Source organism: Salvia miltiorrhiza, chromosome 7 (genome assembly GCF_028751815.1).
Source record: "Salvia miltiorrhiza cultivar Shanhuang (shh) chromosome 7, IMPLAD_Smil_shh, whole genome shotgun sequence".
NCBI classification, from domain to species: domain Eukaryota; kingdom Viridiplantae; phylum Streptophyta; class Magnoliopsida; order Lamiales; family Lamiaceae; genus Salvia; species Salvia miltiorrhiza.
The window spans coordinates 1,799,170-1,814,101 of NC_080393.1; the positions used below are offsets into that span (position 1 = coordinate 1,799,170).

The 14,932-nt window shown below is 35.9% G+C and overlaps 2 protein-coding genes across 7 annotated transcripts; both read right to left on the reverse strand.

Moving 5' to 3' along the window:
- Positions 1-1,431: 1,431 nt before the first annotated feature.
- On the reverse strand, positions 1,432-5,702 carry LOC130991471 (cysteine synthase). 6 transcript variants are annotated; one of them, XM_057915719.1, is made up of 11 exons: positions 5,581-5,702; positions 4,776-4,832; positions 4,493-4,602; positions 4,079-4,136; positions 3,652-3,915; positions 3,441-3,578; positions 3,234-3,285; positions 2,689-2,768; positions 2,502-2,561; positions 2,279-2,359; positions 1,432-1,709 (listed from the first exon to the last, which is right to left on the reverse strand). In XM_057915719.1, the coding sequence occupies exons 2-11, from the start codon at positions 4,815-4,817 to the stop codon at positions 1,617-1,619; spliced, it is 978 nt and encodes a 325-aa protein (XP_057771702.1). In that variant the 5' UTR covers positions 4,818-4,832; positions 5,581-5,702; the 3' UTR covers positions 1,432-1,616. The 6 variants fall into 6 exon arrangements, with proteins under 6 accessions (XP_057771702.1, XP_057771699.1, XP_057771700.1 ...); XM_057915716.1 differs by lacking the exon at positions 5,581-5,702 and adding an exon at positions 5,386-5,480; XM_057915717.1 differs by lacking the exon at positions 5,581-5,702 and adding an exon at positions 5,386-5,475 and having other exon boundaries at positions 4,776-4,839.
- Positions 5,703-7,661: 1,959 nt separating this feature from the next.
- On the reverse strand, positions 7,662-14,875 carry LOC130991475 (uncharacterized). The gene is made up of 4 exons (XM_057915729.1): positions 14,040-14,875; positions 10,127-10,434; positions 8,041-8,421; positions 7,662-7,965 (listed from the first exon to the last, which is right to left on the reverse strand). Exons 1-3 carry the CDS (start codon positions 14,873-14,875, stop codon positions 8,066-8,068), a joined length of 1,500 nt encoding a protein of 499 aa, XP_057771712.1. The 3' UTR covers positions 7,662-7,965; positions 8,041-8,065.
- Between the last annotated feature and the right edge of the window lie 57 nt (positions 14,876-14,932).

The following is a 14,932-nucleotide window of genomic DNA, read 5'->3' on the forward strand; positions in this document are numbered from 1 at the left end:
ATCCCATATTTTCTTCACCTGCCACATTCATCAACTCACAAATTATTGATTGTGTACATATATATATATATATACTCTTAATTATCAGAAATGTTACTTTTTTTTTTCTTTCTCTGGGGTGTGTATATATGGGGTGGATTTTTGTTGGAATCACGGCACCATTAAAGATGTATAAAAGTGTTTCTTCTTAATTTGGAATGGTGATATTTTTAAACATGGGTTTACTTTGTTGGAAACTTCGAATCACGGCACCGATCTGAATAATTCACTGAATAGAAGATTTAAGCAAAATTGCAGATCAATAATAGGGTGGAATATGATAATTTTGCTCAAATCTAATTTTAGTAGTTAGTCCCACGACTTACTTTTTCTCACTGCGATATCAGATTAGATTTGGACGCAATTGTTCGTCGTAGAACGATTCAGAATTTATCTTAAATTCATGTATTTTATAATAAAAAAATTATGATATAAATTAAAAAATTGACAAATTTTATGTATTTTCCGACAATAATCCTTACTTTTAATTTATTCAATAAAAAGAAGAAAAGTGAACGACTACATGATGAGAAATTGAATTGATGATTTTTGTAGTATTTGTATAAAACGACATGTTGTTACATCAGGAACAAATAGTGAAAATCAGAGTAATAATTGGAAGAGGACAATAACTGAAAATTGAATTATGCCAAATTTAAAGGTAGACAAAATATACGTCACTTCAATCTCTCTCACAATATTTGTAACTACTTTTTCAGTCTCATATGCTTAATTTTGCATAGAATATATGCTATTCCACTGCAAGTTTTTAACTGTTCATTATGATCCATCCCATTTGTTATGTCACATTATTGAAATTGGGAAATTAGATTCTACTGTACATTTATAAATAAGTTGTACAAAAATTGATATAACAGTCCATGGATCATAACATTCTAATTTATCAATGTGAGTGATGCTAAATAGCCACGTTATGACCAACTACAAATTAGTTAAATAAGAAAAAAAATGATTTATATAGCTTAATTTTAAAAATAAAAATAAGATTTTATTTTACAGTATTGTTTATATAAAAATAAAAAATGCAAAGCTTTATAAGAAAATAGGTACACTATAGACAATACAGTAAAATAATTAATCCTATTTTTATTTTAAAACATAAATCAAATAAATAGAAAAATTTCCTATTGAACTAGTTTGCGGGTGACCGCAATGTGGCTGCATATATTTATTGTTATCATCAATACAGTATATTAATAAATATATATTGATTATTACTCTGCACAATTTTGCTATGGCTCAAATATGGGGGTGAGTAGAAAAAGGTAAAACATTCATTTATTATGGCTTTGATTTTTGAAAAAAACAAGCAATGCACATAGGGTTGTTTCCAAACATCCAAGAAAGAGAGAGAGAGATGCATCAAATAACTTCACAAAAACAAAACAGATTCAATTGCAACTGGGTAGAAATGAGGTACAGCTCTCACAGAAAGTGAAGGTGAGAAGCAAGAAACCGAAACAGAGACAAACCGGTGTCGTGTCGTCCATTATTCCATCGCCATATCAGAGAGTGTAGCGCCGTTAAGGTGGTTGGAGCGTAGCACGGGAGTCTGTTCACTGCTCGATGGGCTGGTTCTCGACCTCTTTCCTGATCGTTTCAAAGAGCACGGAAGAAAGATATCGCTCCCCAAAGCTAGGGAAAAGGGCCTGCATCCCACCAAGGTTGAACAAGATTAGTGAATCATATCACACAATGAAATTCTGCACCATGTTTTTTCATACCACTATTTCACCACTCATTCTGTGACTGCTATGCAAAAATAGAATGGGAAGATATACGAGAACGTCCCTACGTTCAACACTTTCACCAAAAATGTCCCAACATTCAAACTGTAATATTTTGGTACCCAAACTCTTAACAATGTAACATGTTAAATGTGCATTTAGAATTAAAAATACTGCTGATTTGTGCTTTGTGAATTTAGGGTTAGGAATTCATGTATCTCTGGCACTTTCAGAGACCAGAAAATTCGACTCCGGATATCTTTATTACATTGTTCAAAGGTTGGGACATATTTTGCAACCACTAGTAGCAACTAGATAAGTTGAAGTAAAGAAAACATATAGATATAGGAACGTGATTTAGGAGCCCACGTTATTTAGACTCGGTTGTTTATTGGTTGCCAAAATAATGTGTTAATGTAAAGCTTCAAAATTGAAATGCCTATTGAGGATTCTCACTCTATCAACGAGAATAGAGAAGCGGAAAGACTTACAACAATGAGCTTTCCAGCATTTTCAGGACGTTTCGCAAGCTTGATAGCAGATGCTGCTGCTGCACCGGATGATATCCCAACCTGTTGCATATCATTAAAGCTTCAGATCGAGAAACACCATCGGGTTTGTAGAATATAAACACGAAAAAAGAACCAAATCACCAATTAAATTGATCAAGCCTTTTGCACCCACCCCCAGAAAGACTAAAGTAATGGGACTTACCAACAACCCCTCTTTCAATGCAAGAAGCTTAGCAGTCTCTATCGCTTCTTCGCTTGAAACCTGAAAATATACAGGGGAAATCTCAATTTAACACATCACATCTAAAGGTCAACGGAGGTAGACGATAAAATTGATTGAATTATTTCCATCCGGATTGGAAAGAACAATGAGTTTAGACGAATCTTACTTGAACTACTTCATCGATGAGATCAACGTCTAGAACGCCAGGGATAAAACCAGCACCAACTCCTTGGATTTTGTGTGGACCTGAGCATTATAAGGGAGAAACTTAAAGTTGAGTACAACCACTTGGGTAATGGAGTAAAGAGAGCTAACAAAACTTATTTTATATTTCTCAAAGATTTTACGGTAAGTCTTGGAATTATATGAGCATATTATTTTTTAAAGTTTGAGCTTGTCTCTCCACGATGAGTGAAAACCCGAAGAAAGAGCTTGCCACATCAAAACTGTTCCTCAACTTGCATTGATGAATGACGATTTTAATAAGTATAAGACAGGAGATAAAGGTGATTACATGGAGTCATGAAAAAAGTGCATTTCTATGGTTGTTTAACAGAAATCAGATAACAAATTATATTTTCTATTATATTTCAAGAGTAAGATTTCCAGTCCTATTGGTGCAAAAATAACTTTTGATATGATTATTTTAACAGAATTGATACATGATTTTAGCACTTCATTCAATCAAGAATAAAAATTCATAGAACTCACCAGGCTTCCCTCCGGAAAGAATAGCACTTTCACTTGGTTCGACACCATACAGCTAAAAGACAAATAAGACAGAAGGTTAGAAAATCACAACAACCTAACAATTTCAATAGATAGTGAAGCAGGCAGTTCAATTATGCCGAATTTATAGCTCGGTACTATAGTTGAATCAACCACATATATCTACTAAATTGAAAATGATGAGCTGACCTTTATCTTGGGGTTTTGTTCTTTAAGATATTTTCCTGCACCCGTAATAGTGCCCCCCGTGCCAATTCCAGAGACGAACCCATCAATTTTTCCATTTGTTCCTTTCCAGAGCTCAGGCCCGGTGGTTTCATAGTGTATCTGGAAGAAGTTTTTCATAAATTTTCCCTGTTGGAAATTATCAACTATATATATTGCCTTAACAGTTAGTTACCTTTGGGTTGGCCGGATTTTCGAACTGCTGAAAGATGTAGGAGTTGGGTGTCTTATCCCGTATCTCCTCAGCCTTCGCAACGGCACCTTTCATTCCCTTAGCGGGATCTGTGAGCACCAACTCAGCACCAAAAGCACGGAGAACTATTCTGCGTTCAAGACTCATGGAAGCAGGCATGGTAATGATGAGCTTGTAGCCTTTGGCGGCTGCAATGAACGCCAAGCCTATACCGGTATTTCCACTCGTAGGTTCAATGAGGACACTCTACACAACAAATTGTAAAAATAGTAAGATTGAATTGTGCCGAAAACAAGAAAAATATAAATAAACTGATCATCAATAAAACAGCCAAAAAGAATAAAGGTACACCGTACACCCTCAATTTCAGAAAAATAAGCATTGAATTAGTTAATATGTGTTACTCTACCTCTCCTGGTGTGATAAGCCCTTTTTCTTCCGCATCTGTAATCATACTATATGCAATCCTGCACGGAGACAACTCGAGATTGAAGCAAGAGGCAAAAGAAAAATTAGGATAGGATCCTATTGGACCTCCCCTTTCAAAGACGGATGTGAAAGTTTCCTTTCATCCGGCTCAAGTAAAGGGATTCTCGCTTTCAAATTCTAGAAAACCCCAAAACAAAAAGATCTACTCATTAGACAAGTTCCCAGTGAAGACCGAGCAAAATTCATCGATTCACCTTCTTTTTATTTATTAATATTGTTAAGATTTTCTTAATCCGTTACTCAATTACGACATAAATGAACCAAATTCAGCTCAGCAACAAAAATGCCGGGATAAAAGTGCGTAGAATATCCTTTATGAAACGAAATGAGATACCTATCCTTGACACTAGAGCACGGTTCCATCGACTCCAGCTTGGCCGCGACACGCGCAACACAACCCTCGGTAATTTTGTTCAAGTATACCAAAGGAGTGTTACCAATCAACTACAATATGAGGAAACTATGCTTAGCCAAGAAACAAGATTGAGAAGAACAAAACCAAAAACAAGATTTTATTTCATTTTTAGTATCAAACTCACACAACGGAAATACAAAACACACAAACACACACACTGGTTAAACAAAAAACAGACAACAATCAATCTGCAAAGACTTACTTCAGTTACATCCTTAGCTATTCCAACATTTCCCTCGGCCATATTTCTCGATTAATCCTGCAAACTAATAACAAAATCTTGAGATGATGCACTAAAACACGCACAACAGTCGAAAACTATGCTTCTTCAAAGATTCAAACAATTCATGATCAACTCAGGACATACAGCAAACACATTCTCAGCATCTAGAATGAACCCATCGCAACAAAGAAACTAATCAAAATTCGATCTTTAACAACCTTATCCTTATCAAATCAAACAAAAGTGCATCAATTTTTCACATACTGAATTTATTACCAAAAAATCAATACAAAAAAATTAAGAAATGGTAAAGCCCAGTTCATAAAAGCAACAATTTATCCCTTCCTCACCTAACCTAAACTTCATAATAAAATAAAATAAAAATGTTCATCTAAAGAGAAAAGCTGAATCGATCTAGTACTCCATTTTCTTTTCAGCTGAAAATATTTTAAGATTGAAAAAAAAAAAAAAAAAAAAGAAGATAAAATCAGTTATCGAAGTATACATAAACTAAACCGCCACAAATCAAGAACAGAATAATGAGACAGAAAAAAAAAGAAAAAGAAAAAAGAAATCAGAGCTTAATCACCTTTTAGTGGGCTTTTTCTGAACTGTTGGTTGAAATAACGAGAAACGAAGTGACCTCGTATAAATATAATCTAGTTTATATACTCAAAAATGAAATTAATCTTCCAAAAAAATTAATAATTACGAAATTTTGTATTCTAAAAAAATTAGTAATTAATTATTTAATTTTTTTATGAAAAACATGAATTGTCTGCACCTTCGTGTTTGTGCACGATGTCGCCGCTGTGACGTTAATCACGATAGTTTTTATTTTAATATTTAAATATACTATATTTTTTCTTAAATAATGGTGATAAGCTTATCCAATGAATGGCGCCTAATTATTGTCTGTCTCGATACATAGGAGTAATTTTTTATTAGATTTTTTTAATCGTAGAAAATCTGATTTTGACGCGATACATAAATGATTTAAGATTGTCTTGGTTTTTTTAAATACAGAATATATTGCGTGTATTATACTATATTTTTGTGGAAAATGAGATATGTAAGATAACGACGGCTAATAATTTATTGAGCTGGATATTTTGAAAGTCCCTTGTTGCCAACGTCCAAAAGTATACAACAAGAAAATAAAATATGAAGGTAATTCAATAATTTCTTCGTTAGCAATTCGAATCTCATTAAAGATTTTAAAAATAAGGTGTTCCAGAAACATGAATAATAGTGGCATAAATTAAAAAAATTGTGTATTACTTCCTCCGTCCCACTGTCAGTGAGACCTTTTTTTTTAGCACGAAAATTAAAAAAGATGTATTTTGTGTGTAGGTGAAAAGGTGTTTAAAAGGAAAAACTTTTACCAAAAAAAAGAAATAATCTCACTTACAGTAAGACGCCCAAAATAGAAAGAGTCTCAGATACAGTGAGACGGAGGGAGTATTAATTAACTTGATTAAAGTCACTTTATGTAATGAATACAACTACATGGTTTTGAAGTAAAATTTATTTTTTTATTCCCCTTATAATCTTGATTGACTTTTAATCTCTGATGTACGAATTATAATATGAGTTTAGTTTGGATTTGGTCTAATATATAGTATTAGTTTGGTTATTGTGATTGTTGGAATTATATTTGTAGTATTTAACCAATTATAGTACAAATTTGTATCTTGTGTCTTAAAAAAAGTATTTGAAATTGTGAACCACAGTTTCTCCTAACTCTCAAGTTGAATCTCTATTAAATGTTTGATATTATGCAAAATATAAAGCATGGTCGGCCACAATTATTAATTGAGCATTATTAATTCATTATGAAAAGTTTTTTTATTATCAAGTTTATTAATTTTTAATTAAGTGTAGTTTATTAATCTCTAATAAATTTTATTAATTGTAATTAAAATTTAATTAGGACAGATATGCAAGGGTGGAACTTTTGATATTCTCAAGTTAGACGTTTCCAACGATTATCATAATAATAAAAAAAAAAAAAAAAAAGGATAATGCATGATAACAGCTCATAGGAATCTTGAGGAAAATTAAAAAAGTATGCAATCTTGACTTCTAATTAGTTAGATTTCCACAAGCAAAATAGCATTTTGACAAAGACAATATGGCGTCGTTTCGTGACCCCAAACGGCACCATCTTCTTCACAAGGAAATTCATTTTATTCTTTGCAATTTGAACCACACATCTATAGATGTTATCTCCTTTTCGTCTCCATATTTTTCTTTTACTAAACATTAGATTTTTCTATATTGTGTGTTTGTTATTTTATGTCTATGTGACATGTCATTCGATACAAACTAATTAAATGTGGTCCAATGCATTTCGACAATATTAATACGAGGATACCATATTTTACTTATCATTTTGTTACTACTATAAGATGAATAATTTTTGTAGTAGGTGGAAAAGATTATGAGAAGATCCCATCAATGGGTAAATATCACTTTAAACCTCAAATTATTTTTACATTATAATTATATCTTGAATTATTGAAAATATTTTTTCAAACCTCGAACTATATTAATTTTATGTCAATTGTAGTATTATTCATCTATTTTTTTTGGCTCCAAAAATTTGACATGACTAACCGAATGTCACAATACATTCAGAATTATTCTTTTTTCTTTACTTACATTATGAAAAACAAAGTAACTAATGTCGTACTAATTGAAAATTCAAAGGGTTAAAAATGGGTGCATAGTATATTTGATACAAAATTGATAGTTCAAAGTTTAAAAAAGTTCAAGATACAGTTAATAGTGCGAAAATAGTTCAAGATTTAATCTTATCACCCAAAATAAACACTTATAAAGAAAAACACAAAGACTATAGAAGGATGGAAAACAATTGTTTCTACAAAATAGAAACAAAAGTTAAGTTCAAATTTGGAACAACTATCCCACATCAATCTTTGTCCAAGACAAGTTATGAATCACATTATTACAAGCTAGTGTTCTTGTCTTAGCTCTAAATAGATATTATGTGCATAGAAAGAGCCTTCTCAAGACTGGAATTAACCTCAAATTCTGTCGCACAAATTGTACTAATCAAGAAAGAAAGGATCAATCGACACGAAAAACTTACTCGGATACGGCAGAGAGCCCTCAAAGTTATCAGATCAGAAGCAATTCTTGGTTCCTGTCAACATCTCCAGTCAAAAAAGCAAGCAAAAGTCTTGTACACAAACTGCATAATAATGTAACATAATGTTACCTTCTTTACACGAACGAGGCAAGGATCACGTGCGTTGTGCGAATTCCCGGGCGCTCACAATCGAGACCTTCTTCTTGAGCTCAAAAGTGATCTTGTCTAGATCGGCAACAGTGGCTAGATGGGCGTAAAACACCCTCTTTTTCTCTCCGGTTTTGGGATCCAATTTCACGAGGTTTGGGTTCTTCTCGTCATCCTTGGCAAGTGTTAAGGGTTGCAGACGGACCCAGTCCTTCCGCCCATGTTTCTGCCTCTCAAAATAGTCAGCAAGCCTCCGAGCCTCCGAGAGCCCCGATTCCTCACCTGCGAACTTCACAACGTGCATGCCAAGATGACCTTCTCTTGCATACAATGACATCGACTTTCCACTAGTGAATCCAATATCTGAAAGACAGAAGAGACCGGCATTAGGAACCCAGTACTTCTAAACCACAGCTCAATTTGGGCATCGAAACACAGATTAAGCTTCAATCACAATTTATACCAGTAACGAGAATCACGCCAGCCTCATGCTACCTACAAAAACATGATATACTACCAACTGGATATATTATGCTCTGGAAGAGGAAACGGTAACACATCCAGTCGGTCATATATTTCGTAGAATGCATCCAGTTGGCGAGGAAGAGATGGGGAGTGGGAGATGCTTGAAAGCTAGGAGCAGACGAAGAAGTTTTTAAGCATTTGCATCAAATCAGATATATGACTGGCTAGTCCACAGCAGTCGATATTTTCATGAAAGATTAGTCGAAACTCAAAAAGGTTAGCTAGCTATGCAAACTATAAGAGTAAAGTTATTCTTACAGGAATACGCCATCCCACATAACCCAACTGAACAAAATTGTCCTTGGACAGAGAAAAATAGATGCGTCTAGTCATAGATCTCCATTATAACAAAGGCATGAATTAGCAAACCAAGATTGAAACATAACCCTAGTTGCGGCTCAGTCCCCAAAATTTCAGAAAGAAGAGTGCTTTAAGTGATATCTAAAACTACTCTTGATGATTAAGAAATCTAAAATATCTTCTCTTCAAGACCTCAATCTTAACACTCGTGTGAGAGAGAGAGAGAGATAAAAACTCCCAAACCAAAATGAAATAGAATTTTTTGACAGGCAGCGCAAGGTGTTTATTTACTTCTATAAGGATCCGAATTGAAATAAAGGGTGATTTAAACAGGCTAGTAACTTATCAGCAGCGTATAAATGTATATTGGTTAGCTAAGAGCGCCATGAACCAACAATTTAATTCCATCCCAAATCTAAGAGCAAATGCAGATACAGAACAATGAGATGAAAGTGTCATATAAGGGAATAATAACCTATTTGCTTATGTGCTGCAAGACCTGAAATAATAGTATGACATCCACCTAGACTGGTCTATATAGTAAATAGTTATCGGACTATGATCCAACACACGGACTCATCATAAATTCCTAAGCTACTAAAAATTAATAAAACCAGCAGGTCAAACCAGTAAATGATGATTCTGAGGTGTCTCTTAGAAATAAGATACCTACTATCACCAGTCCTACAATTATTTCATCCAAAATTAGATAGAATACACCATATAGCAAGTAGGCAGGACACTAAAAAGTCTTCCTTATTAGCAAATCATCGGGTAAACCTAAATTCGTACTAATCTCCCATCAAAACTGACAAATCAGCCTGGAGAAAATTACTTGTCAGATTAGCAGAATCTTAATAAGCATGTTTTAGTGCTTCTAAACGAGAGCCAGATAGCCCTTAAATCGAAGTACATGACATTAAGTATTGTTCATAACCACCACCACATGGGTGGAGGTGGTGGCAACAGTTTGTAAGGAATCTGAATTCACTTGGGTAACCACCAGTATAGTTTCTCATCCACACAACAATAGTGTGATAAGCTTATTTAGGTCACACAAAAGTTGTAACTTATATAAAATGTTAAACAGGATAGATGATGATTCATCTAGATGAAGACCAAAAACACTATAGAGGATGCTGTATAGACAAAACCACTATTGATGCAGCCACCAAAGATGACAAAAAGAACATCTCATTCACGAACAGATGAAAACATGACAGAGAATGGGAGTGTGTGATACCTCTAAGAATACTATCCATTGCTCTGTTTCCTAAACCTTCCATGCGTCCATCTCTACCTTTCCCCGTGATGGTATTATGAATTAAAACAGTAGGTGGCCACACAATCAGATCATCGACATTTGCTTCTGCATCATCAGCAGAAAGATTCTGATAGGCTTTCGAGTTATTAGGAGGCATCAAACAGTTCCAGCCCATCAGAATGCACAAAGCCTTGTGAAAGGCCAGATGATCCACAAGTGAGCCAGCACTTTCCGAGTTGTATGCGTGCATGATAAGACTGTGCACATCTGGAAAATCTTTTGAAGACCTATATTTTCATGTCAAAATCGTGTAGTAGCCTCAGACACCGAGACAAGTCTTACAAAATATCAAGATAATATGATGGAAACATTAGCAATATCTGCATTTGGCTAGAGAATTCAAGTTGTGTTCAAATTCAGCAGATACAATTTACTGCTCAGGTAACCAAGTTATCAACCCCCCCTCCCCGTCCGTTCAAAAAAAAAAGGAGAGTGTTAAGTAAACAAACAAACAAACAAGAGATTCTTAACTAATTCACACCAATAAAACAAATTGGAATAGTCACTCAATTTTCACACACATATACTATCTCATCAGATATTTGTCACTGTGAGGAACAAATGCTTGGTTTTCACGAAATGTCCAAATTCAACCTTAATACTCAACCATGTGTGAACGGGGCCAACGGGCTTAACTCACAAACAAGGAATTAAAAAATTAATATGAGAACCTGGCCAAAACAATATACATCTTGCAATTAAACTCAATGTCCAAGACTAGTAACATCAAAACAAATTATTTACAAGTCACAGCATACAATAAAGCCAGTCACACCGGTCAAGCAACAGCTGCATTGACCAGCACATAAAATCATCCAGTAGAAGTTTGGGCACACAGCATGCAACGGCAGCATTTGCAATCACTCCATTCCTATCTATATACGACTAATTTGTCAGTGCTAGTAAGAAATAGTAGCAGGTAAAAACTGTTAGCTAGAAGCAAAGACAGCCGGAGAGTGGAGAAAGAGATACTCAGACCTAATTGTTCACTCATTCAACTTCAAGTCTTTTTCAGGAATCCAAAGCAGCAAATCAGTTGAAGTAATTAGAAATACAAGAAAAGGTTAAAATCATAAAAGAATTTTCCCAGCCCAGAACAGCCTGAAGGACTAATGCAAAACAGCACAAATGATACAGAGAATTCCAAGCCCATATAGTCCTGTGACGTTCCATCAAAATTATTTGCAGGGAATCAATAGCTCCAGAACTCTCTTGCAGGAAAGCGGACACAACGAAGTATATTTTGTGATATTTAACACAATGCCAATGACAATCCCACAAGAAGGATAATCACTAGCTAGAGAAGGCACTAAAACAAAACCTGAAAGACAGCATTTCTAAAAATTAACACCAACAAACAGATATAGCAAGACTTTCTAAATGGTCAGTTGTTCTCCTTTGTAGAGGTACCGATGTTTAACTTCTTGGACTACAAACTAAATATATTTGTGTAGGTTTAGTTGAGTTTCTTTCTTCCAAAAATTTATTTGGACCCATTCAATACACTGTAAAGACAGTCTTCACACATACAAAGTAAGCTATGCATTCTTCAGAAAAATTTCATACAACAGATTCACTTAAATGGAAGAGAAATACATCAATAATTTTCCCAGACTTCTGTATGAGTAAAGCTAAGAGCTAAACAACTAATGAGGGGTACTATCTTGCCACCCATGACAGAGAACGTTATACAGAACTAAGAGATATGAAAGAATTAAAAAAAAAGAAAAAAGCTTTATTGCATCTTCAATAGCAATGTAGAGAGAAATCGATGATTTCTCTACATTGTATGCAATGGCATTGTTAATAATACTGCAATCCGAATCCAGTTATCTTTAAGAATAAATACTGATTAAACAGATGAAATTCAAATACAAAAATATTTTATTATAAGGCACTCCAAGTATATAGAGAACTAAGTTCCTGCACTGGCCTGGCCGCCTGGGCATGACATGCACAAATCGAGCAACTCCAACGTAAATTCAAAGGGAAGAATATACCGAACATTCATTGGAGAGATAAAAACATGTGACTGAATCTATACTTCACGACCTCAATAAGACAAAGAACCATAAAAAACACATTAATTAGAACAGAAGCACTACAAGTGAGTCTTAGCCAGCTAGATTTTGCATCAAAAATACAACCACAAAAAACTATTTAAGGATTCCGGGAACAAGCTCGGTGTGAGTTGTTGACTTGTTTCCAAGAGTAGGCTGAATGAAGTTAGCTCCACCCATTTCTGTAATGAATAGGAAAGACAGGTACCCAAATCAATGGTTTAAAAAGGCTTTCTGAGGCACGCCTCGGCGCGAAGCGCCTGAAAAACACATCTGAGGCGGCGTCTCACCTCAACCTTGACTCGACTTATACCACGTTTTAATTTTAATGTGTCTTCAATCTTCATGTGTTCTATTATATTTGCTATGTTTTTATGTGTTTTATTATACTTGCTATGATTTTCATGTGTTTTTATGGTTTACACCTCGCACTGCATCGAGTCTTACGGCCCGCAGGGCCATCGGGAAACGGCTCGAGGCTTAAAAGGCCTTTCAAAACCTTGCCTATATCTAAGAATAACATGAGTAATAGGCTAAGAATGGCGCTGTAAAACAATAGTCCAGACTTGAAAATCATCGAAATCTACTGTGTAACCACTAACCATAACAGGTCGGCATATGTTAGTACAGTGGATATAAAGTGCAAAAGAGCAAACAATGTCCTGCATATATTTATGTTCAATAAATGAGAATTAAGTTAACAGTTCCTGATAGAGCAAGCAACCAGCAAGGAATCCAGAAGCAAACACTCTGAACAAAATAATAAAAACAATTCTGAGGAGTAAGACTCTTGCAGTTGGCCTAAAAGTTAGCTGTTAGTCTACTGGAGTTGGAGAAGGATAGAAAATAAAGCACAAATCTGTACGAGTAAACTTAGCAGTTAAGCAGGGAAAAGTAGGATCCTAGTAATGTGCTGTTAAAATATTTAATTTCCTGAAGGCTATATCTACAGAATTTGCAATGAGAACCAACACCATATGCCAGTGTCACGGACTCGCAGAAAGTCAGGCAAAGAATGCAATTTGAGCCCTACATACAGCATTAGTTGACAGACTTCTCACATAACAGTTCTCTGTACGGTAATCCATGTCTATCACCATGAAACAGTGAACAGAAAGTGACCTAAAGTTTTAAAATAAAAGCTCAATCCAAAGCACAAGGCATGTCTCATCAGACAGGATCTATAATGCTAACTCAAAAGCAAATATTGTCACCCTTGCAAAAGTGTATGATGCTAATAATCAGAAATAGAATATGAAGAGATTCAACAAAACTTAAACATAAGGTGAAGGTGAGATCTCTGTAGCATATCCTTCACAAAGTTTAAGATCAGGGTAGGTCACCACAAAAATTGATATCAGATTATCATTCCAAACCAAGAAAAAAAGAAGCACTACCAGTCAAACTTTTCAACAAATCAAACCTTCAAACCAAGCATGACATAAGGTGTTTGTCAAAGAAAATCGACCTGCATAAATTCAGATACACCTGATAAACTTAATAAACTTTCCAAACTAGCCGAGCACCACAGTATCTAAATTGCCTATAGGATCTCCTTAAACCACTTTTCACACTATTGCTAAAAACACCTTCCACCTATTGCTCAAAAATCTAGCTACTGACTGGATATCAAACAATGTACATGAACAAGTCAAACAAATACTTGAGTTACACAAGACAACAAAGAATATTTACGATCCAAACAATTAGAGCAAAAAAGCAGAGATTACTAAACAAACAACTGAAATCGTAAGCATAAAACATGATCAGACCTGCCACAAGCAAGACATGGCAGAGGCCCCTGTTTACCATCCATCAAAAAACTCTTTTTCTGATTGGCATTCTCAAAAACCAACTTCACGAAATGCAAAAATGCCACCTTTAATGCATTCTGATCGACCTCGCTATGCCTAAGCTTGCTCGAACTTCCCTCATTATATCTCATGTTCTTAGCAGCTCTCGCATCTTCACCTCTCCCCAAATCGTACCCAACACTAGGGCCCGGCCCGTTCACCTTACCATACTGCAAAAGCTGTTGCCTCTGCCTATCAAACCCATCATCCCTCCCGCCCCTCTCATCTTCCCCAAATTTCCGTTTCAACGAATTCTCAAGCCCCACATTCCGGTATTCAGGATTGCGGGCCCTACCATCCGGACCGCGGAAATCAGGGCTCATCGGAAAAGGCGGCCGATCAAGCCCGAATTCGCTCTGGCCAATGAATCCGGGCCGGAATGCGGGTCGCGACATATGCGCGAAATTCTCATAATCAGGTGCCAAAGCGAAGTAAGAGCGCACGGAGCCATCGGCGAGGACGATGCTCCGGCGATCCAGCATGTGAAATCCATAAGACGGGGGCGGTGGTGGTTCGTTGAAAGGGAACACCGAGCTCGGCCCGGCTGCGGAATTGGGATTTCCGGGCCTTGGAGATGGGTTCTCCGGCCGGGGTTTCGGCTGTGAAGCTGCGCCGGAGTTAGGAGACGGTTTGGATTTGGAGGCGGCCGCGGCCGCGGCAGCTGCTGCGGCGGCGGCGGAGGAATCCCATCGGGATTTGCGGTGGTGGGAGGGGCCGGAATGGGGAGGTTTGGGGGCGTTGCCACCTGGCATCATCACGGCTTTTTCTTCTCCCAATTGACTCAAATCTCTGCCTTGGATTCCTCTATTTTA